Consider the following 24,890-nt stretch of genomic DNA (forward strand, 5'->3'; position numbering starts at 1 on the left):
AAAAGTATATTCAATATATATCAAATAAATATAATTAAAATGAGATATCACTTTACACTTATCAGACCGGCAAAAAAATATTTATAAAGGATATTAGCAAGGGCTAGTGAAAATGTGAGGAAACAAAAGCCCTCAAGTATTCTGTTGGAAAGAAGTCTGGCAGTACTTAGTTAAGTATGCATATATTCTTATTCATTATTTTATTTATTTTGAGAGAGAAAGAAAGAGAACAGTGCAGGAGGGCAGAAAGAGAATCACAAGCAGGCTCTGAGCTGTCAACATAGAGTCCAACGTGGGGCTCGATGTCATGAACAATGAGATCATCACCTAAGCCAAAATCAAGAGTCAGAAGCTTAACCACTGAGCCACCTAGGAGCCCCTACTTATTTTTATTTTGAGACAGAGAGACAGTGTGAGTAGGGGGGAGGGTCAGAGGGAGAGAAAGAGAATCTTAAGTAGGCTCTCAAGGTGGAGTCTGATGCAGGGCTTGATCCCACAACATTAGGATCATGACTTGAGCCAAAATCAAGAGTAGGATGCTCAACCGAGCCACCCGGGTGCCCCTAAGTATGCATATATTCTATAACCCAACAGTCATGTGCCTGGGTGTATCAGTTACCTATCGTTGTGTAATAAATTACCCCAAGATTTAGAGGCTTAAAATGACAAACATTTATCATCTCAAAGATTATGTGGGTCAGGAATCTAGATGTGGTTTGGCTGAGTGCCTCTGAGTTTGAGTTTCTCAAAAGACTACAGTCAAAGGTGAGGTGGGGTTACAGTTATCTCAAGTTAAGTGGAGAATTATGTTTCCAAGCTTGCTTACATAGCTGTTGGTCAGAGACATAAGTTCCCTGCCACATAGACCTCTCCATAGGGCAGTTCACAACATAACAGCTTGTTTCCCCCAGAGAAGAGACAATGAGAAATGGCAAGCAAGACAGAAGTCACAGATCTTTGGTAAACTACTCAGAGGTGACATCTCATCACTTTTGCCATATTCTATTCATTAGAAAAGAATCACTTGGTCCAGCCCGTATTAAAGGGGAGGAATTTAAACAAGGACATGAATATCAGGGGGCAAGGACCATTGGGAGCCATTTTAAAGGCTGCCCACCACACTGGGTATATATCCCAGAAACTCTCAACAGATCAATAATGAAACAGGAATGAAGCTGTTCACTGTAGTACTGTGTGAAAGTTGTAGGCAAATTAGATGCCCATCAATGAGAAAATAGATGAGAAGAGAAAATGTGATACAAACATATGGAAAAATAACATGCAAATGAGGAAGGATGAACCAAATTTCTATGCAGCAACATGGATCCACTTCAAAAACATAATGCTGAGTGTAAAAAAGTAAAGCACAACAGACTTTATTTAAATTTAACCCATGGGGGTGCCAGAGTGGCTCCATCAATTAAGCACCCAACTTCAGCTCAAGTCATGATCTTGCAGTTTGTGGGTTCAAATCCCCATCAGGCTCTGTGCTGACAGCTTAGAGCCTGCAGCCTGCAGGCTACTTCAGATTCTGTGTCTCCCTCTCTCTGCCCCTCCCCTACTCGTGTTCTTTCTCTCTCAAAAATAAACACTTAAATAAATAAATAAATTTAACCCACAAATGATATTATATATCTTTCAAGAATTTCAATGTATCTACATAAGAGTGTGGGAGGTAGGACATATGAGACATGGGTGACAAAGGGAGAAAACAGTGGACATGATGATTTCCATGAACCAAAATAAACATGCCACAAAATGAGTATAATCAATGCAATTCTGTGGTTCTAAAGGCATTAAAAAACAAAGCCCAAAAGTAAAGACAGAAGTAAAACTAATGCATCCCTCCGTGGCTATGCTCCAGTCTCCGGTTCTCCTTCCTACAGATACCCAGTTACTGATTATAAAAGGTATATATATATGTGGTTGAGACACCTGGGTGGCTCAGTCAGTTGAGCATCTGACTCTTGATTTCTGCTCAGGTCATGATTCCAGTGTTGTGGAATCAAGCCCCACGTTGGGCATGGAGCCTGCTTGGGATTCTCTCTCTCTCCCTCTGCCCTTCTCTCCAGGTCATGCTCTCTCCTAAATACATACATACATACATACATACATAGTAATGGCTATTTAAAAAAAAAAAATCTATGCAGTGCATATGTATCAAGTCTTTGTATACATTAGTTACCCACTGTTTTTCACTTTATCTACCCTTCTATATGCTACTCTGAACATCAAACTATATTTCTATGCTCTCTTGCCAGGTGGCTTCCGTTAGACAGACATGAAAGGAACTGAGGAAGCTGAAGGAAGTGAAAGGTTCGGACTCCCAATGTGTGACAGCTGTTGGCAGGCACTCTTGCTGCTACGGGAACGGAGTGATTCCACATGAGCAGCTGGGGCAGAGGCAACATGCTTTGGTTAAGTGTCATGTCTTCAGCAGATCCAGGCCTACCTCTGAGTACAGCAAGAGGTCAACACAAATGGCTGCAGCATGTGATCTTCCTTTTCACCACTCCAGCCCCACTTGTCTTCCTTTTGGCACTTCTAGCCCCTTTATGTCAGTACACAGTACAAACCATCTGAAAAATACCGCTTTTCTATTAACCTCATAATAGGACTCTCTAGTTTTAAACAACTGAATTCCCATTTTACAAATGAGAAGATTCAGAGAAATGACTTACTTGCCTGACTCACAGCTGGGATATGAACCTAGGATGGATATCTGGCTCCTGAGCCTATACAATTTCTAGTGTTCTTGCTTGACTGGAAATTCTAAAACCATAGACAATGGAGGAAAAAGTAGAGGAAATTGGTGATGTTATCATCACATAATTAGGTTAGAGTCCAAAGCCAGGGGCTATTAGATGATTTTATTCCTCAAACCAGTAAGTCTCCACCCAACTCCTCTGAGCTTCAGTTTATTCCCAAATACCTGACAGCAAAAGAAAATGCTACTGCAAATGTGAGCACATTCACAGCTCTGAACACTTCTATTAGAAAGAAACTGCTTTTAATTTCCTGACACAGAAATTTCTCTGGATTGTCAAAACTGAAAAGCATTAGCTCTGTTAGTTGCCTTCTCCCTCAAAATAACCTCCCATAAGCTGAGGCCCCTCTTCCCTTTTGCTAAATCAGCAATAACAAAAGAAAAAATGGGTTCTTTTGTGAGACTTTTCTAAGTAAGTTCCACTAGACAGAACTGAAACAACACACACACACATACTCTCTCTCTCATCACTTTAACTTTTCTCTAAGGACCATCTCAGATTATCAAAGATGAATAAATTGCCCAATAAAATATGTGAACATCCCCTCAAACAAATGACCTGATAGCAGCGAAGAATTATTTCTTTTCCTAATATTAGCTCTAATACATGGCAATGCTTTTGATCCTGAAATTTTAATTCTGAAATAATTATATACTCACAGGAAGTAGCAAAAACAAAAAAAGTACAGGCAGATAATGTGAATTTTTCACCCAGACTCCCACCATGGTAACATCTTGCATAATTTTTAGAAAATTACAGGACGAAAACCAGGAAACTGATGCTGACATAATTCACAGAGTTCATTCAGATTTTATAAGTTTCATAAGCATTTGTGTGTGTGTGTTCACATGTGTACAATTTTATCACGTGGGTAGTTTCATGTAATCATCACCACAATCAAGAACTGTTTCATCACCAAGAAGCTCTCTTGTGCTACTCCATTACAGCCACACCCAGCTCCACACACACACACCCCATCCCTAAACCCTGGCCATCACTAAACTGTTCTCCATCTCTATTAATTTGTTTCAAGAATGTTACCTAAATGGAACCATACAATATGAAACCTTTTGAGATTGTTTTTTTTCACTCAGCATAATTCCCTTGAGATCCATTCAGGTTGTTCTATCAATAGTTCATTCCTTTATACTGATAAATAATATTCTATGGTATGAATGTACAAGTATGTTTATAGCAATGATATTTAATTTTCTAAAAAATGCTTTTCCTAACAAAATACTGCATGAAAACCAAATGTCTAAATAAAAATGAAGCTGCTCAGCCTGGCAACAGAGTCAGGAAAAACTGGAGCTAGATCATCTTAACCTTCCCCACCTGCCCAAGGCACCTTCCAGAGCACTATTTAAAACCATTAAAACCTATAATACAGAAAGGAGAATGTATATGGGAATGAACCCAAAATAGGTTTTGTACCCACTCAGATTAAGCGTGAAAATAGGAGTGAAAGTCAGTCTGCTCTAAGAGAATCTATAAGAGTACATCTACTGTCACCTGAAATCTAACCCTAATTAAGCAAGTGGGAAAAAGGAAGGTTGCCTATTCCTATAAGAAAAAGTATTATCCAGGGCACCTGGGTGGCTCAGTCGGTTAAGCGGCCGACTTCGGCTCAGGTCATGATCTCGAGGTCTGTGAGTTCAAGCCCTGCGTCAGGCTCTGTGCTGACAGCTTGGAGCCGGGAGCCTGCTTCAGATTCTGTGTCTCCCTCTCTTTCTAGCCCTCCCCTGTTTGCGATCTGTCTCTTTCAAAAATGAATAAATGTTAAAAAAAATTTTTTTTAAAAAGAAAAAGTATTATCCATCAACAACTGCTTAGTGAAACAAATTTTAAAGATGCAAAGATTATCAGTTAGTTACTGCCAATAATGCTGCATAAGAAACCACTCCAAAACTCAAAAGCTTAATAATAATCACTTAATCTCCACTCATGGGTTTATCAGCCATTTAGGATGACACTGCCTTAAATGTTCGATTCTGAGCCAAGTTGGGGAAGGCAGGGACTACTACCCAGGGCATATTCTTCTCATGGTGATGACAGAAGGACAAGAGCACAAATGCAAATAAGCTAAAGCATTTTAATCTTACCTTCTTACCATGTCTGCTAACATCCCAAGTCACAAAGTCAAATCTAAAGTTAAGGGGCAAAGAAATACATTCCACCACCATGAATAAAGGGCAAGTATAAAGCTGTATTATTACTACAGAGGAATTAAGAATTGTGACCAAGAATTCAATGTACCACACACACAAGACTTGCTATCTCCCAAAATATTTCCTCCATCAGAATATGCCTTTGATTAAGACTCTGATCCCCAACAAAAGTGAAAACACTGTCAGGGGTAACACTTTATTTCCTATGAAAAGAGAAATGGCAAACATGACCACGGAAGGCAGAGTAAGAGATTGGGGGAACAACCCCAAACTTCTTGCTATTCTACATATTTACCTAGGATCAGAGTTTGTCTATCTATTTTCACAAAGTAAAAAGACAAAATGCCACAGTGAAACTCTACAATCAAAATACAAACTTTTTTTAAAGATCCTCTTTGAAGTCACAACTCCACATTCCAGACCATTCGGAGTATTTACCACCCCAGAAATCTGGTAACATTTCAGGGAGACCTGTACAGTACTTGTTTACACTGACACCCTTAAAGCCAGATGAACATTGATTTATCTTAGCCTCTATTAAGTAGTCAGCCCTTCAACATTATTCTGATCCAAATATACAAACACAGGAAAACTACCACACATATTTTGTACTTCTTAATTACCGCCCAATAAATTTCCTTCTGATTACAGTATACCTTCTCTGTACAGGTCCTGTGTCCACATGATTATTTACAGATACCATTTGTGCTATTATATACAATGAAATACCCTGGAGGAAGAAAATTTACTGTGTGAAACTGAACAGTCTATGTTAGCACTATAAAATCAGAATTCTGTGGCTAATTAGCACTATACACATAAAAATTTACCAAAGTTTAGAATTAGATGCAGGTCCTACTTGCATAAATAAAATGAAGTCTTTTTTTTTTTAATTTTTTTTTTAATGTTTTTATTTATTTTTGAGGCAGAGAGAGACAGAGCATGAGCAGAGGAGGGGCAGAGAGAGAGGGAGACACAGAATCCAAAGCAGGTTCCAGGTTCTGAGCTGACAGCACAAAGCCCGATGTGGGGCTTGAACTCACAAACTGCGAGATCATGACCTGAGCTGAAGTCGGACGCTTAACCGACTGAGCCACCCAAGCGCCCCAATAAAATGAAGTCTTGAACAACATAAACAACTCTCCCTACAAATCCCATTTACCATCTCTCCAATGCCATTAAGATCTGGTTTCCTATTTTATGGACAGACTTGTAAGGAATTAAAGCCAAACGATACCCAACAAAAATTTCTACCCATTTTTCAAAGTATTCAAAAATCAGATAGTATTAACTATGTACTTGAGGACCTATGCATTGTGCTATATCTGCACTGCACTAAAGAAATGTAGTCTAGTTAGAAAGACAAAATACATACATAAATAGTAATAAAAACTTAGGAAACAAATAAAAACTAACCAAGTAGGACAGATAGTAACTGCTACAAAAGTTCAACAAACAGATCAATGTGAACTGGGCCTCATCTGAGTTAACCTAGAAATCATTAAGTGAAAAGAAAGAACATGTAAAACATCAAGAATAATATAAAAGAGATACTCTCATAAACTGTACCCCATGGAAGGTATATTTCTGGAAAGAATTTTGTAATATGTCTTAAGATTCTTATATACTCTTTGACACAGTCATTTCCTAAGAAAATAATGAGTAAAATGGACAGATGTTTATGGGGGGTAGGCAGAGAAAACCAACCTGGAAACGCCCAACTTCAAAGACTAACTAATCAAATGGTGGTGGTATCATCAGTCTATCAACTGGCTAATGCCACAGCAATGCTGTACAATGACCACAAATCCTGGGGCGGCTGTTCTCACAGCTATGATAGAGGCCCAAGCCCTCTTGAAGCCTAAACTCAGAACTTCCACCTCCTTCTAATCACCAAAGCCCAGAGCAAAAGGGCACTATCTACGAAGTTGCATCAGGGGTCAGCAAACTACAGGCCATAGGCAAAACGTGGCCCACAGCCTTTTTTTTTAAGTTTTATTAGAATATAGTCATTCCCTTTTATTTACATATTGGCTATGGCTCATTCATGCTACTATAGCAAAGTGATTGTGACAGAGACCATTAGACTGCAAAGTCTTAAATGTTTATTATTTGGTCCTATGCTACAGGATAAAAGTTATGAGTGAAGAATTAGGACTATTTCTGCAATCTGGCAGTGGAGTATTGGTTTATTATTATATATATTTAAGAATTTTTAATGGTGAGGATGCCTGGGCGGCTCAGTCAGTTAAGCATCAGACTTCTGCTCAGGTCACATTCTCACAGTTCATGACTTTGAGCTACATCGAGCTTTCTGGTGTCAGCACAGAGCCCACTTTGAGACACTCTGTCTCCCTCTCTCTCTGTCCCTCCCCCACTGGTTCTCTCTTTCTTCTCTCTCAAAATAAATAAATAAACTTAAAAAAAAAAAAAAGGCAGTGAAATATGCAATTGAAATAAACATTGGAAACATTCTTTTAAAAAAAAAAGAATTTTTAATGGCTTAGAAAAGACATAAAATAGTTAAGAAGTAAAAGAAGGTTTAAAAAAGTATATAGACAGTATGATCTCACCTCTACATAACCATGTATAAGTAAAGTACGTGTATTACATATAAATAATTCATATACATATATTATTTTCATATATTTTTTAAAGACAAAGCACAGATTGGGAAAATACTTGCAAGACACATATCTGATAAAAAGGACTTGTATCCAAAATACACAAGAAGTCTTAAAACTCCACAATAAGAAATCAAACAACCAGGTTTAAAAATGGGCCAAAGATCTGAATAGACAACTCATCAAAGATACACAGATGGCAAATAAGCATATAAAAAGATGTTCATCACATGTCATCAGGAGACTGTAAATTAAAGTAACAATGAGACACCACTACCTATTATAATGGCTGAAATAAAAAAAACTGACAATACCAAATGCTGATAAGAATGCAGAGCAACAAGAACTTTTTTACATTGTTGGTGGGAATGCAGAATGGTACAGCCACTTTGGAGGACAGTTTGGCAGCCTCTTCCAAAACTCAAGATAGTGTTACCACAAGATCCAGCAATCAGGCTCCTAGGTATTATCCAACTGATTTGAAAACTTATGTTTATACAAAAACCTGCATAGGGAAATTTATTGCAGCTTTATTCATAAGCACCAAAAGCTGGAAGTAACCAAGATGAATGGATAGGTGAATAAACAAGGTATGGTACATCTATACTATGGGACATACTCAACAATAAAAAAATAAACTAGCAAGCCACAAAAAGAAAGAACATTAAAGACATACTGCTAAGTGAAAGAAGCCAGTATGATAGGCTACATGTTATGTGATTCCAATTATATGACACTCTGGAAAAGGCGAAACTACAGAGACAATAAAATGATCAATGGTTGCCAAGGACTTGGGGTTCAGGATGAATTGGTAAAGTACAGGGGATTTTTAGGGCTGTAAAATTATTTGGTATGATATTATAATGGTTGATGCAAGACATGAACTTCTCAAAGCCCACAGGACTTCATAGTACAAATAATGAATCTCCCTATATGCAAATTTTGAAAAAGCATTTAAGTCTGGGGATTGAAAGACTGTGACAAATAACTGTATTACAAATATATGAAACAAGCTCACTGAAGGGGATGGGGAGAAGGTGCTGATCTAAGTAATCCTTAAAAATGAGTACAGTCTGTAAGACTAAGGCAAGGGAACCATACATAAAACACAAGGTTTTTTATGGGACACAGGTGTATAGTAGAATTGAGTAATTAAGTAAATGGATGGCAGATGATGGGAATAATGGCCAAAGTTATAACAATTCAAACAAAATAAAGTAGCATCAGATAATAACCCAAAATATAATAAAGGTATTCATGAATCCATATTGCTATAAATAAATGACTGAACAAATTAGTACATGGGAGAAAAGAGACAAATCTTCCATACAGAAGAGTTCCAAATAATTTATACAGATATCCCACCTTCAAGGAGGGGCAGTATGACTCACTACTTCTTAGGTATAGGCCGTGCAGAGTGACTTCCTTCTGAAGTGCACATTATGGAAAGGGGGGAAAAAGAGTATAGCGGAGAAATGACAAGCACTACCTCAGTCAGGTGATGAAGGCCAACATCAACAGTGATAAATCATGTTGCCAGTACATGCCCTTGATAAAATGTCATGAAAATAGCGTTTTGCCTGTGGTCTTCCTCCCAATAACCCATAATCCCAGTCTTGGGGGGAAAACATTAAATTCCAATGGTATGGTATCCTACAAAATATTTGGTGGAATACTCCTCAAAACTGTTAAGGTCCTCAAAAACAAGGGGAATCAAAGAAACAGACACTGCCAAGAGGAGACTAATGAGGAGGAAGTGTCTGGGTGGTTGAGTCAGTTAAGCGTCCAACTCTTGATTTAGGCTCAGGTCACGATCTCACACTTTTGTGAGTCCCATATTGGGCTCCACGCTGAGCGTGTGGCCTACTTGGGATTCTCTCTCCCTTTCTGCCCCTTTCTGACTCGTGCACATATGCACATGCATGTGTGTGCATGTGTGTGTGTGTGTGTGTGTGTATCTGTATCCACCCATTTCTCTCTCCCTTTCTCAGAAAGCAAGAAAGCAAGAAAGCAAGAAAGAAAGAAAGAAAGAATAAAGAAATAAACATTAACATGGTATCCTGGATGGGATCTTGGAAAAGAAAATGTATACTGAATAAGAACTAAAGATATCTAAACTACAGCCTTTAGTTAATAATAATGTAATAGTACCGGCTCATTAAATAATAAAAGAAGCTGGGTGTGGCACGGGAACTCTGCACTATCTTCTCAATTTTTCTGAAGATCTAAAACTACAAAACATAAAATCTATTTAAAAAAAAAAAATGTTAACAGTGATGATCTCCCTATAAGGGAAACGTTGGAAATTTATGCTTTTGTTTTTCTAATTCTCTGTACCACACACATTTTCTAAGATAAGCTCTATGCTGCTCTAAAAAGTGTATACATACAAGAGTTGGGTTTTTTCCAACTTGTTTCAGTACAAAACACTAGAACTGTGATTATAAATTTTAAAAGCAGATACTATTTATTAAATAGTTACAATTTGCTATGAATTGTATACGAAGAATTTTAACAATTATCTGTGTAATGAGCAGTATTACTCCTTTTTAAAATGTGAAGAAATATGGGGTGCCAGAGTGGCTCAGTTGGGTAAGTGTCTGACTCCTGATTTCAGCTCAGAGTGATCTGTACTGCACAGTGCTTGGACTCTCTCACTCCCTCTCTCTCTTCCCCTTCCCTGCTCACTCACACTGTCTCAAAACAAATAAACTTAAAAAATAAAATAAAGTGTGAAGAAACAGAACATCAGAAAGTTTAACTCATATAGTTAATAGGTGGCAGGTAAACAGACTCCAAAACATCCTTTTATTTCTATATAATATAGCTTCCCCAGAATTACTTGTGCAGTACTTCATCAACTAATGCTAGTATATATACTATCTGAAAGCACTTCACAACAATGCTATGAAGTGAATTATAAAAAGCCATATTTATGTGTAACTGTGTCACAAGAAAAATGTGTGACAGGCACCACTGCAGTACTAACTCCACCAAAACCAGAAAACAAAATCTCCATCAGATTACACAACAAGCTGCATTACTATGTAAAAAACACAGTGGCTACCAAACCTACACCAAATAACTTTTAAGCACTACAGAGTTCTTGTTTTACCAGAAATTATCATGAATCATACCTTTTTCCTAGGTAATAAAGCAGTTCTTTCAAAATGTGTCGAGTCAAAGAACCAAAATTGAATATTCTCCTCACACTACTTTGAAATTCAAAGAGATACTGAGGCTGACTTCTTGCTTTCATCAAGGCTTACCACCCCACTGCTCAAATTATTTCAACATGTGACAGAATTGATAAGCAGAATGAATAGCCTACATCTGTGCTTTTTATGATGCCATTTCATGATTCCTTAATTCACAGGGTGATTCAACTGAAGCTGAAGAATTTTAAGTAAATTGGTTTATTTTTAGGTAAACTGGTCTGTATCATGAAAATAACCCAAGAGCAGACTGCATGTGGGGCCTGAACAAGGGAAACCCAAAACCTGCCCAAAGAGTTACGTTATAACATCAATATGCATGAACAAGATCAAATATATATGGACAAGAGCCTGTCAAAAGGACACAAAAGCCAGATTGATGGGGTACCCACTGGCCAAATCTGGGACAACGCGAGCATCAAAGTAAAAAATTCAACCAATAAAAAACCAAACAACCCAACTTCCAAAAACAGACAAAGGATCTGAATGGCCATTCTACCAATAAAGATATATGGGTAACAAGTACATGAGAAGATGCTTAACATAATTAGCCATCAGGGAGACGAAAATTAAAACCACAGAAAAACACCACCATCCACCTATCAGTCTGGCTTTAAAACAACCTGACACCACCAAGCGGTGGTGAGGATGCAGAATAAATGAAATGTTCATACACTGCAGGCGAGAAAGCAAAATGGCACAAACCACTTCAGAAAAAGTTTGGCAATTTTTTATAAAGTTAAATATATGTATACACTTATAATAGGATCCAACAATCCCATCCATACTTATTTACCTACGTAAAAGGAAAACCTAGGGGCGCCTGGGTGGCGCAGTCGGTTAAGCGTCCGACTTCAGCCAGGTCACGATCTCGCGGCCCGTGAGTTCGAGCCCCGCGTCAGGCTCTGGGCTGATGGCTCAGAGCCTGTGCCTGTTTCCGATTCTGTGTCTCCCTCTCTCTCTGCCCCTCCCCCGTTCATGCTCTGTCTCTCTCTGTCCCAAAAATAAATAAACGTTGAAAAAAAAAAAATTTAAAAGGAAAACCTATACAGAAATGTTCACAGCAGCTTTACTCCTAATCATCAAAACCTAGAAATTCAAATGTGCCGCAACAGGGGAATGGATAACTGGAACACTGTATTACTCAAAATGAAAAGAAACAAACCTTGGGTGAATCTCAAGTGCACCATGCTGTGAAAACAGACTCAGAGACTACATACTGTATAATTTCATTTACGTATTTTGGAAAAAACAAACCATAAAGTCAGGGAACAGAACAGAAATTGCAGGGGTTGGGGGGATGGTTAAGGATGAGGGAAGGGCTTGAAAACAAAGGGGTAGCAAAGGGAATTTGCGGAGGGGGAAGGTTGGAGGAATGATAAAATTGTTCTGGAATTTGTGGTGGTAACTGTGTGAATCTACATGTATTAAAATTTATGGAACTGTAAATGACAAGACTGAATTTCATTGTCTTTAAGTTGAAAATAAATTTAAAAGGAAAAAAATCAAGAAAAATCGTGATTAAAAAGGAATAAATCCTCTAACTCCTTAAAACAGAAAACCAACTAACAACCTAAGAATGCTTAGGGACATCTGGACTAATCAACAGCACAAGTCTCCAGATACAAATGCATTGAGAATTTGGTATTACTTCTGGGAACTTGGTATTACCTCTAGTCCTGCTAAAAGGGTTTACCCTAAATCTAATCATGAGAAACCATCAAACAAGCCCAAATTGGGGTCATTTTACAAAATAACTGGCTTGGACTCTTCAAAAATGCCAATTACATAAAACGTAAAAACTCAAGAACTGGTCCAGATGAAAGAAGTCTAAAAAGAGACATGAGAACCCAGTGCAATGCACAATCTTAGATTTATTTTTTCTATAAAAGACTTCATAGGTGGGACAACTGACAAAATTTCAATATGGCCCACTGATTAGATATCACTATTGTGTCAATGTTAATTTTATGATTTTGATCATTGTCCTATGGTTATGTAAGAAAATTTAATTAGAAAGAAAGCAAATGAGGTAAGCGTTGGCATTTGGCAAATCTAAGGAAAGGGTATCCAGGAATTCTTTGTACTATTCTTGTAACAGTCTGAAATTATATCAAAACTGAAAGCAAATTATTAAAAAAAGTAACATCCCTTGGACTAAAAATAACAGATCAAGTAATCTAAAGGATGGAATCAATATGAACAAATTTACTAATAAAATAGTCTAGAGAAAACACTGGCACTTACTCAGTATTGACTACAGAGGAGTGTCTAGTCCTGACACTCAAGCCTGGAGTTCTAGATTCTACTATGGCAAGGATAAGCTTGATGCTGTTAAATTATACAAGCAATTCTCCCTTAACTCTTTGCATGCTCATAAAAAGACTTCCACCTATAAAACAACACCTTCAAGTGGAGATCGGGCTACAAAAGAAGATAATTCATCATACTGACTTAGAAATTAACTCATATTTATAAACCGGGTTATAAATCAGCTTCTTGAAAATTTGATTAATACCAGCCTTCCCAAATTGTATCAACTCCGGGACATGAACAAGAGTATTTGGGGACCCATAGCCTGGGAACCATACTCTTAAAATGGTAAGTTTATCAAGGCTGTGTAACTGTGAGGGCTCCTGGCTATCACCTTTTCTATTAGCTACATTCCTTCACCTCGTCATAGCCTTCTTTCAACCAATCAAGAAGTTTCATTACTCATAAAGACAACATCAAAGAGAATAAGACTAAATAAATTCAGCAGGAAACTGTATTTTTAGTGGGAAAATCATGAAAAGTACTCAAATAATTTCACCTGGGAAAACTGCATAAGATACTATCATTTAAATATGACACTAATACAATCACTTTAAGGACACACAAAAAAGGGGAAAATGTTTTTATTTCATGCTTCTTAAAGCCTTGACATACAAGAGGTAAACCAAACCACAAGTGAAAACTTTAAATATGCAGAGAAAACAGGAGCCACTATAAAAACTTCAGGCCTTTATCCATAACTTCAGAACTGGGGAGTCTAATCTTAAAAAAAGGAAAATGCTCCATTCAGCACTCACTTAATTGCCTTATTTAGTGGTATACCTAGAGTTTATGAATTAGCTCTTGGTTCTGGCATACTTAGTAAGTCTGATATTGCTTATAGAAATAGGATCTTAATACTTCATTCTCAGAACACTTTAAAATTCAAGCCAATGTTTTTCTTTCAAAGAGTGGAAGGTATTTCTCATTCAAGTCTGATTCATGGTTTTATAAAGCATAAAGATCATTTTCATTATTTCATCATGTATATGCTGGATTCAAATATTCTATTTGATGGTGATCTACTCAATGACAGAAACTTAATATGAAGAAAATTCCTTCCTTCTCAATTTGTAAACCAAAATTTTAAAAGCAAAAATGTTTGAAGTGATAGGAAGACATTTTTATGACATAAGCTACTGCTCTAAGCTGCTGGCCTGAGCAAAAATAACGAAAGTACACATTGTTAACCTTTAAGTAGTCTATGTTTGCTACAAATCCATACATATTTTAAACATATTTTCTTCTGCAATAAAAATCAAGATAATCCCCAATTTAACAGCTTTTGAAGATATTAACATTTTGAATAAAATAACTTCTCCCGAATGTCCAGGAATAAACTGAACCACAACTTACCTACCCCAATGACATAAAAATGATCAAAGTGCATAAAAAGTTCCTATTAAAAATGATTCTTCATATGCACTTTTACTAAAGCAATCAATGCAAAATGAATGTAAAGCTTGTTTTATGATTTAAGATTTAAGTAACCTCCAAATAATCACAACTTTTAAGATTTGAAATCCAGTGCTACAGTATGGAAAAGAGTAGGGTCTCCTAAAAAGGCAAACTTATAAATTCCACACGCAAAATGGCCTAAATATCTGTAATAATTACATTCTCCATAATCTTTTATCTAAAACTTCAAAGCCATCAATCTCTTTCAGTGCTCTGAATGAGCAATCAAAATAGTCCCATTTATTCAAGTTTAAAACTAAATTTCTCCTCTCTCAATATGGAAGCACAAATGGAATAGACAATAAAAGTTATTTTGTCCAACATCCTGAGCCTACAGATATGGAAATCATCTACAACCCAATCTCATTGTGTCATCATCGATTCACCTTCTTCACCAGTAGCATCTTGGGAAATATGAAGGTCTTCAAGCATTTCAGCCAGACTAATTCGAGGTGCTCCTTCATCATCCGTGTCACTTTCCACAGGAATGGTTGAATCTAAAAAAATACAAGGAGGATTTCAAATACAAATATGAAAATATACAAAATGCCTGCCTCTACCATCTTTACTATCATTTAAACATACTATATTAGCAGTTCTTGTACCATATCCAGAGCAGGCGTTTATATTCACTGAATGACTGAACTGCATAAATATATAAATAAATATCCACTAGTATAGAGATCAGGAACTTGAAAGGTCATGCTCGGATACAATGATATCAAATGTGATAAGGCAAACAACATTTTAATAAGTCCTACTGTTCTGCAAGTGTTTTTATTTTTTGTAAATGTTTAATTAGAGGACTTTTAAAACCACACAGTAAAAGTCATTTATGGAATGAAAGTTTAAGATACCAAAATACTTATACGGGGTTAACATATCTATACAAAAGCAAAAGATGCAACTTAAATCAAACACTCGTAAAACACTAACCTCTATAAATGTTTACATTTTTTCTAATTGCCTCATCTTCTTCAAGATCTTCAAGGAAATCTTGGTATTGCCTACAGAAGAATAAAGAAACATTTAAATATTTCATCTTTACCAAGACAGTATTGAGTTGTTTTCTTCATTTTCAGCACTGTAAGATAAATGTGTTCCATGTATGAAAATCTTTAAAAATAATAACTGAAGGTCAAATATGGATGTTAATTAAATAGTCTGACAAATTTAAAAAAATATTTTCTTTCAAAATTACATGATACATACACAATTGGGGTGCCTGGGTGGCTCAGTCCACCTCTTGGACTTAGCATGCAACTCCTGATTTCAGCTCAGGTCATAATCTCACAGTTTGTAAGTTTGAACCCTGCATTAGGCTTGCGCTGACAGCACGGAGCCTGATCATGATTCTGTATCTCATTCTCTCTCTCCCCCTCCCCTGCTTGCACTCTCTTTCTAAAAATAAACTTTAATGTCCCTCCCCTCAAGTCATATGGCTAAGTTAAAATACATGCACTTTTAAGTCGATAGATGAAATAACCAAATATGTACTTATAATATCTAATTTAACATTATATATTTATAAATACTTACTTTAAATTACATTATGAGACCATATTTTGCTATTTACCACTCACATTTCATGACACAATTTTATTTAAACTCATTTTTTTAGACAGTGTCTTACCATTATTAAAACCATTTTTCAATCATCCAATATAATTTTCTAGAACCCAACATCTTCATTTCTCCTTAAGTTGTTTGAAAAACAGCATATTTAGAACAATCTGAGGGTTGATGGGGGGTGGGCAATGGGTACTGAGGAAGGCACCCGTTGGGAGCACTGGGTGTTGTATGGAAACCAATTTGACAATAAATTTCATATAAGAAAGAAAGAAAGAAAGAAAGAAAGAAAGAAAGAAAGAAAGAAAGAAAGAAAGAAGGAAGGAAGGAAGGAAGGAAGGAAGGAAGGAAGGAAGGAAGGAAGGAAGGAAGGAAGGAAGGAAGGAAGGAAGAAAAAGAAAAACAGCATATTTGATATTAAAGGGCTATTTTCTTTTCATCTGGAGTCGTAAGTACTCACTTGCTATTTGCGATATCCACAATGTAATTACTAATGTTAACTTTTCAAATGTGTTGTTTACAACAATGTTGCAATTCTCAGGTCAAAACCCAGAAAATAATAATCAAATCTGTTAAATATCATTATATCCTCCCTACATTGATTCGATATCCTCTTACACTGATTCAATTAACACAATAAGAATACAAAATTAATACTGAATGGAATAATCATTTGATGACTATATAAAATATAAAAACTATAAAGATTTATTGTAAGGATTTCCTTTGAGACAACATATAAGGTTTAAAGAAAAGTAGGACCTTTCATCATCTGTATCCATGTTTTCTCTCTCTCTTGCAAGCTCTTTCAGTTTCCAGTTTCTACGACGCTGACGTTTGGTACGGTCATAGTTCTTCTTGATTAATACCTAAAAGTAAAATAAATATTTGCAAAGTTACAAAAAAATGGAACTAAATAACGGGGCCTCAAAGTCCAATAAAGTTAAAAAGAGAAAGATTCTGAGAATGCCAAAAAGTCACCAAACTGATGAGTGGTTACATCTTAGGGAAAAAAAAAATAGGGATCAAGAAGCAGGGTCAAGAGAACTTTTAACATTTTTCTTCATGTACTCAGTATTTTATGAAAATGCAGTCAGCCATCGTTTGCATAAGTGTTATAATTTACTAATGAAATTTTCCAGTGACTAAAAATTAAACTGCTTTTTTATACCCAAAACTTCAAATTTCTGATGTCTTAATCATCCTGAAATATTATCACAGGCAGGCATTTTTCCTTTTATTTCTACTAATAAGCACTTATAGAAGTACATATATCTTTCACAAATGTATGTCCTAGGGCAGTTTAAAAAATTGTGGAATAAGTGAAAATAATTTTACACAATGCAAAATCTTGTATGACTGTCTTAATCTCCTCTTACAACCTTGTTAGACTTTTATCTAAACTATGCTTCTATTTCCTAATTTACTAATCAATAAAAGCACAACTGGGTGGTGAGAAGGGGAGTCCTTATATCCTGACTTTATTTTTACCCACAGCTAAAGAGATTAGTGTTTATTTTAAAAGATAAGTCAAGCAGGAGATAAAGTTTTTCCCATTTCATATTCACTCTTGTTCATGATTCTAATAAACTCATGTTAGTATTTAACAGTTTTTTTTTTCAGAAGTAACATTCTTTCTCTAAGACTCAACACTGTAAAGATTATTTTCAACTGCAATTATAGTTAAGCCTGAATAACCTGAATAACGGTTTAAATTCTAAACGCCTTAACTGAACAATATATGAAATAAGCTAAGCCTAAAAGAATGAACCTAAATTAAGTTCTAAAGGTCATCATTTTTAGCTGCAAATTTATTTTTGCTCTACGGATGGTACCAAGCCATTCTGACAGAGAGTGAAAATTCGATTACAAGATTATAAGAGCAACAAAAAAAACTCAATAAATCTTGGATTTTCTCCTCAAAGACACATGATTAAACATGAAGGCTTTTGCCATTACACCTTAACTCCAATTTCAAAAGAAACCTCTAAATAGATTTTATTTTCATAAATGTGAACTCGTGCATCTTACCCATAAGAGTTATCAATCCTCTTTAACACAGGAAAAAATCTAAAGCCTTACCACATCTGGGACTCTATCTGAGTTCATTTTGTTGACATGCTCATCATTTAAGTTACAGTTGGCCAAATCAAATCTGAAATAAAAACAATTAAACACTTAAGGACAGAAACATTTATGCTTTCCACATTACTTTTTACTTTATTTTAATTTTATGGAATTTAGAGTTCCTAAGATTAACATTTAATATGCTTTTCCACATTAAAAGTTTTGCAGTTTACTATACAGTGAACATGCCTTTATAGATACTGGTAAAGACAAAATGCACTGCTATCTGTGAGTTTCACGTATTACTCATCACTGTCCACCTTATATTGCAAAAGAATCAAAACAGACATAGATCAGTACAACATTAAGAATTCAGTTACATGGTTCCATTTAGTTTACTAAAAAAATGATTCTTTAAAAAGATGGTCAAAATGGAATAACTATGAGCTTTTATCCAATCCAGTTTAATTTAGCTACCAATAAGCAAACTGTAACGCTCCTAAACTCTTAAATTCTTTTTGGAATAAACAGCTTTAGTATTTTAGATGGCTTTGCTGGATCCCAAAGAAAATTTGCAATGTCAATCGCCAGTTTAAAATACTATAGTACTTATAGGAGCCCCAGGGTGGCTCAGCTAGTTAAGTATCCGACTCTGGACTTCAGCTTAGGTCATGATCTCAGGGTCTTGAGTTCGAGCCCCATATTGGGCTCTGTGCTGCACTGGGCATGGAACCTGCTTAAGATTCTCTCTCCCTCTCCATCTGCCCCTTCCCCACTCATGTGTGCATGCTCACACTCATAAAAGAGAGAAGGGGAGGGGAGAGGAGGGGTGGAGAGGGGAGGGAAGGAGAGGAGAGGGGAAGGGAGGGAGGGAGGGGAGGGGAGGGGAGGGGAGGGAAAAGAAAATACTATAAAATAATACAAACCCCAATACCAGGTCTCCAGGATTTAGAAGATGTCCCAAATGAGTGCGACAGAAGTACTGTTTATCTGTATTCATTTCGGATGTTTTCTGTACCCAGACTTCCCCAAGCATATGCTTGACAGGAAAGAAAATGCACTCTTCAATAATCCAGGCATAACTCAAAATGCATCTCACAAAAACTATATACAATGTTGATTTTGGTTTTCTAAATTTTCATTTTAAAGACAGCAACTGTTTTATTTTTCAGATCTCTGAAACATTGTCAAAATTAACAAATTACTGTATTGAATACAGAAAAACTCAAGGAATACATAAAATAAGTATGTTTATTAAGATTTTATTAAAGGCTTTATAAAACATTAAGAATATCACCTAAATACAGATATCATATATAGAATTTTCAAAGCAAATGTTTTCACAGGGAGATAGGCAATACAAAGAGCAAAAAGAATAACTAAAAAAGTACAAGAATCTTAACTCTAAAAAATATCCTAAGCAACCCCTTATTTTATACATAAGGTTCAAAAAACCAAGGTTCAGACAAAACATTCTAGCAATCCCAGTGGCGGCACAATCCCAGTAGCTGCTGCTGCTGCTGCTACTACAGAACCCAAATCTTTATGAAATTAATTTTTTAGACGTCTACTATTTGAGCTATAACCCTTTTTTTCCTTATACCTATTGCAGAAACAACATTCCAAGTTTGAAATTTTAAACTAGAAACAATTAAAGTCCCTTTCCAAGATGGGATTTTACAAGCAATTATAATTGACATTTCAAATTTCTAGGCTGAATTAAATATAGCATTTGCCAATACTTTTTACTAACAAAAAGAGACCTAAGTAAAATGGGATCAAGAGGGAAAAAACTAGGAGTAATAGAGGAATTAAGGAATCTCAGGCGAAAAGAGACAGAGGGAGAAATGAAAAATGACAGGTCCCAGATTTAGGAAAGAACTGGAAAAAAAAAAAGTGAATCCCTAGTTTCTTCAAAACTAAACATTCATTACCAAATGATATGACAAAACATGCTCCTTGGTATTTATTTACCCAAAGGAGTTGAAAACTTGTCTACACAAAACTGAAAACACAAGGATGTTAATACAACTTTATTCATAATGGTCAAAACTTGGAAGCAGCCAAGATGTCCTTCACTAGGTGAATAGGCAAATAGGCGTGGTAAATCCACGCAATGAAATATTATTTGGTACTTAAAGATTATACGATTCTAACTATATACAATTATGGAAAAAGCAAAACTACAGAGACAGTAAAAAGATCAGTGATTGAGATTAGGAGAGAGGGGAAGGACAAACAGGCAGAGAGCACAGAGGATTTTGAGAGCAGTGAAAATCCCTTTATGACACTATAGTGAGGGACACATGTCATCATCAAACATTTGTCTAAACCCATAAAATGTACAATATTAAGAGAGAAACATAATGTAAACTACCAACTTTGCATGGTTATCATGTATCAATGTAGATTCATCAATTGTAACAAATGTATCACTCTCATGGATGGATACTGATAATGGAGGAGGCAACAGCATGTATATGCCCTGCATGTATATGCAGGGAGTATATGGGACATCTCTTACTCCTCATAATTTTGTGGTGAACCTAAAACTGCTCTAAAAAAGTACAAGACTTTCAAAAACATTTTTTTAAGAACTCAGGAGCTCCCACTGGCTAAATATGGGGCAGTCTGAATGAGAGGAAAGAAGGAAGACAGGAAGGCTAATAACAATGAGAAAAAAGTCATAACATTATTATGAAGAGATCTGGCTATCAGTGAAACAGCCAAACGCTACTATGACTTGATACGTCATAAAAGATGCACAGCAACACTTCTGAAATGTTCTGGCCAAAAATAACCTAAGTTTAAGAAAGCCTCTTAGATCCACTTTTCATTAAAAGAAATTAAAAAGAAAGCTAAATGACATCATGAGGAAACAATAAGAGATCCATAAGATAAATGCCCCCGTTGCCTTAGGAAGTTATTAAAAAAAAAAAAAAAAAAAAAAAAAAAAAAGAAACAATGGAAGGGGACTATTATTAAGTAAAAGATTTAAGAGGTATAATATTCACATTCAATATATGGTCCCCAACTAGGTACTACTTTGAATAAAACACAAGAGACATTTTGGGACAAACAAGGAAATTTGAATATAAACCATATAGGAATGATAATACTTTGATTATGTAGAAAAATGTTCTGTTTTAGAGATGCATTCTGAAGTATTCAGTAGTGATAACATATACTTAAATTTAAAATGTTTGAAACTTTTTAGTCAGAAAAAGTTTGCTTGTCATTTGGTCCTCCTATATAACAGTAAAGCAAAGAAATGCTTTTTCATAATAAACATTTTTTAAAATGTTCCCAACATTAAAGAGAAACATGAATTTACCAGAAAAATTAAGTCTAATAAATTTCACCACAATGACCACACACTAAAAACAAATATGGAATGCATTTGTAATCTAATGAGGTGTTAGCTTTATCTGGAACCACATTTTGGAATTATACTAACTAAAAAAAATACAAGAGAGGGACCAAAATAATGAATTGGGGGGAAAAAAAAGATGGGCAGGACGGAACTTACCTTTTTTGATATCATTCCAGCCCCGGCACTGCGTTTTAAATCTCGGACTATGCTGCATTCCATCACAATAAATTCCTCTAGCTGTTTGGGATGGCATAAACTATTGAAAGGGTTACTCCAGAAAGTGCTTCCATCAATATCTGCAACTAAGTATAAACATAGAACATCAAAGAACAACAGAAATGAAGTATTTCAAATGTGTTAATTAGGAAGAAGTTGATATATATGAACTGAGAAGCATGAGGTCAACAGAACCACAGTGGCAACTTTCTAGAGTCATCATTTACTCCTATAAATCAGCCCCAAACTTTTCACAACACAAGAGAAATTTCAGGTGTCAGTTATATCTTAAGTAGTTACTATCATCAGAATCCCACAGAGGTAAGTGCCTTTAAAATAAGATCAGATCCATTCAGTTGTATAGTTGTTCCATGTGCTGGCACGTTAGAAATGTTATCAATCATCTTAGCTGCTTAATTTATGGTAAGTAAAGTCCTACCTGACAGATGTTCATCCCAATACTGCAAACATACCTTTGACTTATGAATCTAATTGACAAGGATAATAAAAGACTCTAAAAACTATAAACTCTATTTTTATAACAGAAAACTACATTACAGGAAATACATGAAAAAGATCAAGAAGTAGAAGATGAAAGCAAGTACTGAGACGCCTATCAATGTGAGATCTTTAAAAATTAGTTTTTATAAAAGGAATGTTAAAAATTATGTGTGATAATAAGAATTAGTTAAAATCCATATTTAAACTAAATGTTTTACTGCACTGCAAGAAGTCAAATATTCCAAACTTTGAAATATTTGCTAAACATGGAACTTGGCAATGAACCCAAATATTTACAAAAACTAAATGACATAAATAAGTCAATTTCAGTAAAAATATATGAACTAGAACTAGTAAATTTTTTTAAAGTTCACAGATTTATTTCTTCAAATAAAAAACATAAGGGTTACTAATCAAAAGCAGTGTTTTGTAAGAACTAAATAGCAGTAAAACTCTTATCTAGTTTTTCGTAACAAATATTAATGAGAATGTTTGATAAAATTAGTAACATAAGTTATTACTGCTTGCTGGACAAAACTGTCAAGGCAAATATTTCCTAAAACTCACCTTGAAGGGTATTTGGATCTATGAGATGGATGGCGCTGGTTACTCGAATACATACACAAATCTGGTTCATATTTCCCAGGCTTTGTGCCAGTCTTGGAGACAGACAAACAACATTATCCTAGGCATAAGAACTAACATTTAGAGTGAAGCAAATCCTAAATAACTGTCTTCAGTAAACACTCATCAATATAAGCCTGACCCAGGTGTATATGCCCAAACCAAAATGTGATTTTTAATTCTATTTATCAACAACAGGCCTAAAGAAAAGAATCAAATCTTAGAGAAACAAAAAATAAGCTCTTCCTTCTTAAGATGGGAACATCAATTGTAATAAACATGCTTTAAAAGTATTTTTCCAGATCTTACTCACCAAGCTATTAAGTTTATTTCAATTTTACTGAAGTGTGAATGCTTACTGCTCTATGGTAGTACAGTGTGAATTCTAAAGTATTATAAACATCAGAAGGAGAGTGATTTTCTAAATCTACTTGTGATTTCTTTCAATTTCCATAAAGAACAAATATCAGAGGAGCTACATGTCTATCATGGCTATATGCACCAGTATGTAATCAAAGACTTAATGCATGAAAAGCACATATGTCCATGTGTACACTAGAAAATATCAGCAATGTAGTTACCTGTTTTTAAGCTACATTAAAATACAAAAGAGTTATGTTTTAAGCTATATCTATTCTTAATCATAGGCTCCTCCACTGAAGGAGCATTCTGTGCATCCCTAATAGAACCTAGTCCAGTACTTTGTTTTTAACTTAGTAAGCCTCCAAATATTAATGAAAATACTCTTTTATGTTGTATAAAAATATTCATTATCTGGCCCTTTAGAGAAGTTTGTTAACCCTGTTTTGCGGGGTTTTTTTTTTTTTGTTTTTTCTTTAAGTAGGCTCCATTCCCAACAGGGGGGGGGGTTAAAATCACAACCCTGAGATCAAGAGTCACATGCTGTACCAACTGAGTCAGCCAGGCACCCCTGCTGACCCTGTTCTAGGCTATCATTTCATTCCCGTTACTACACACTACACCATAAATTAGTGAGAAAGTATCTTTATAAAAGCTTTAGAATCACTGACTTAGGCATAAATCCTGGCTTCTTCATTTTGTAGTCATGTAACTTTGGGCAAGTCATCTAACCTCCCGAAGCTTCAATTTTCTCACGTTCAAAATGATATGATTTACCCCAATTATAATGAGATGTGAAGAAGTGAAATATACTCAAATATATTAACTTTACATGGGATGGTCACAATAAATTATGGCATTTATCATTATTAGTAGATATTGATATAAAAGTTCCTAAATGGTATAGACCTTTAAACATATAATCTTTAATACACTGCCTTCTATTTAGTAGATCCTCAGTAATTATTTGTTGAATTTTAATTCATTTATATTTTTGAAGCAGGGTTCTTTAATGCAATTAAATGAAATGATGGTCTACATTTTTCAGATGTTTTTAAATCACAAAAATGATTCTATGATCTCATTTTCACAATACTGTTTAATTTCATCATGCCAAAATCCATTTTACACACATTTTACAAAGTGGTTCACTGATAATTATTTTAATGTCATTTCCTGTATTCAAACTTTCATAAAACTTTTCATGTGTCCAATAGGATCAAAAATTTTAAGGAATATGAACATTAAAAAACTGCAAACAGGCCTTTTAGTTAGTACACCAAAATGATAGGTATGCCAATTTATAATTTAAGCGTGATTATTTTAATATCTTTTTAACATGACTGCATATGTCAGAAAGGAATCCTTTAAGAGTTACTCTAAATTTTTAACCAATCCCAGAAGAAAATCAGGAGTTAATAATAATTACATATAAGCCAATTAATTACTTGTACTCTTTTATCGACATAAATTAAATGAGAAAAAGTACCTTGCAAATTGGAACAATTTCCACAGAAAAAGTGCTTTTGTAATTGTATGTGTTACTATGGATATCCTGAGAGATCAGTCTCTGTGAGGCTTTGTGTCTGTTAAGAAAAAAAGTTTATAATAATAAAAAGACAAAGGTCCCTTCT

At 35.3% G+C, this 24,890-nt stretch overlaps 1 protein-coding gene across 2 annotated transcripts in view; it reads right to left on the minus strand.

Annotated features, from left to right (window-relative positions):
• Positions 1-13,656: 13,656 nt before the first annotated feature.
• Positions 13,657-24,890, minus strand: part of NMD3 (NMD3 ribosome export adaptor) — a 32,323-nt gene continuing 21,089 nt past the window's right edge. For both annotated transcript variants that reach the window (XM_045503074.1, XM_045503075.1), the window contains exons 9-16: positions 24,746-24,842; positions 22,840-22,957; positions 21,712-21,857; positions 19,109-19,221; positions 18,198-18,270; positions 16,878-16,984; positions 15,483-15,553; positions 13,657-15,043 (exon numbers count right to left, since the gene is read on the minus strand). In XM_045503074.1, coding sequence (XP_045359030.1) covers positions 14,910-15,043; positions 15,483-15,553; positions 16,878-16,984; positions 18,198-18,270; positions 19,109-19,221; positions 21,712-21,857; positions 22,840-22,957; positions 24,746-24,842 — 859 coding nt within the window. In that variant the 3' untranslated portion in view covers positions 13,657-14,909. The remainder of the gene's footprint in view (positions 15,044-15,482; positions 15,554-16,877; positions 16,985-18,197; positions 18,271-19,108; positions 19,222-21,711; positions 21,858-22,839; positions 22,958-24,745; positions 24,843-24,890) is intronic.

This window comes from Leopardus geoffroyi, chromosome C2 (genome assembly GCF_018350155.1).
Source record: "Leopardus geoffroyi isolate Oge1 chromosome C2, O.geoffroyi_Oge1_pat1.0, whole genome shotgun sequence".
Lineage (NCBI taxonomy): Eukaryota > Metazoa > Chordata > Mammalia > Carnivora > Felidae > Leopardus > Leopardus geoffroyi.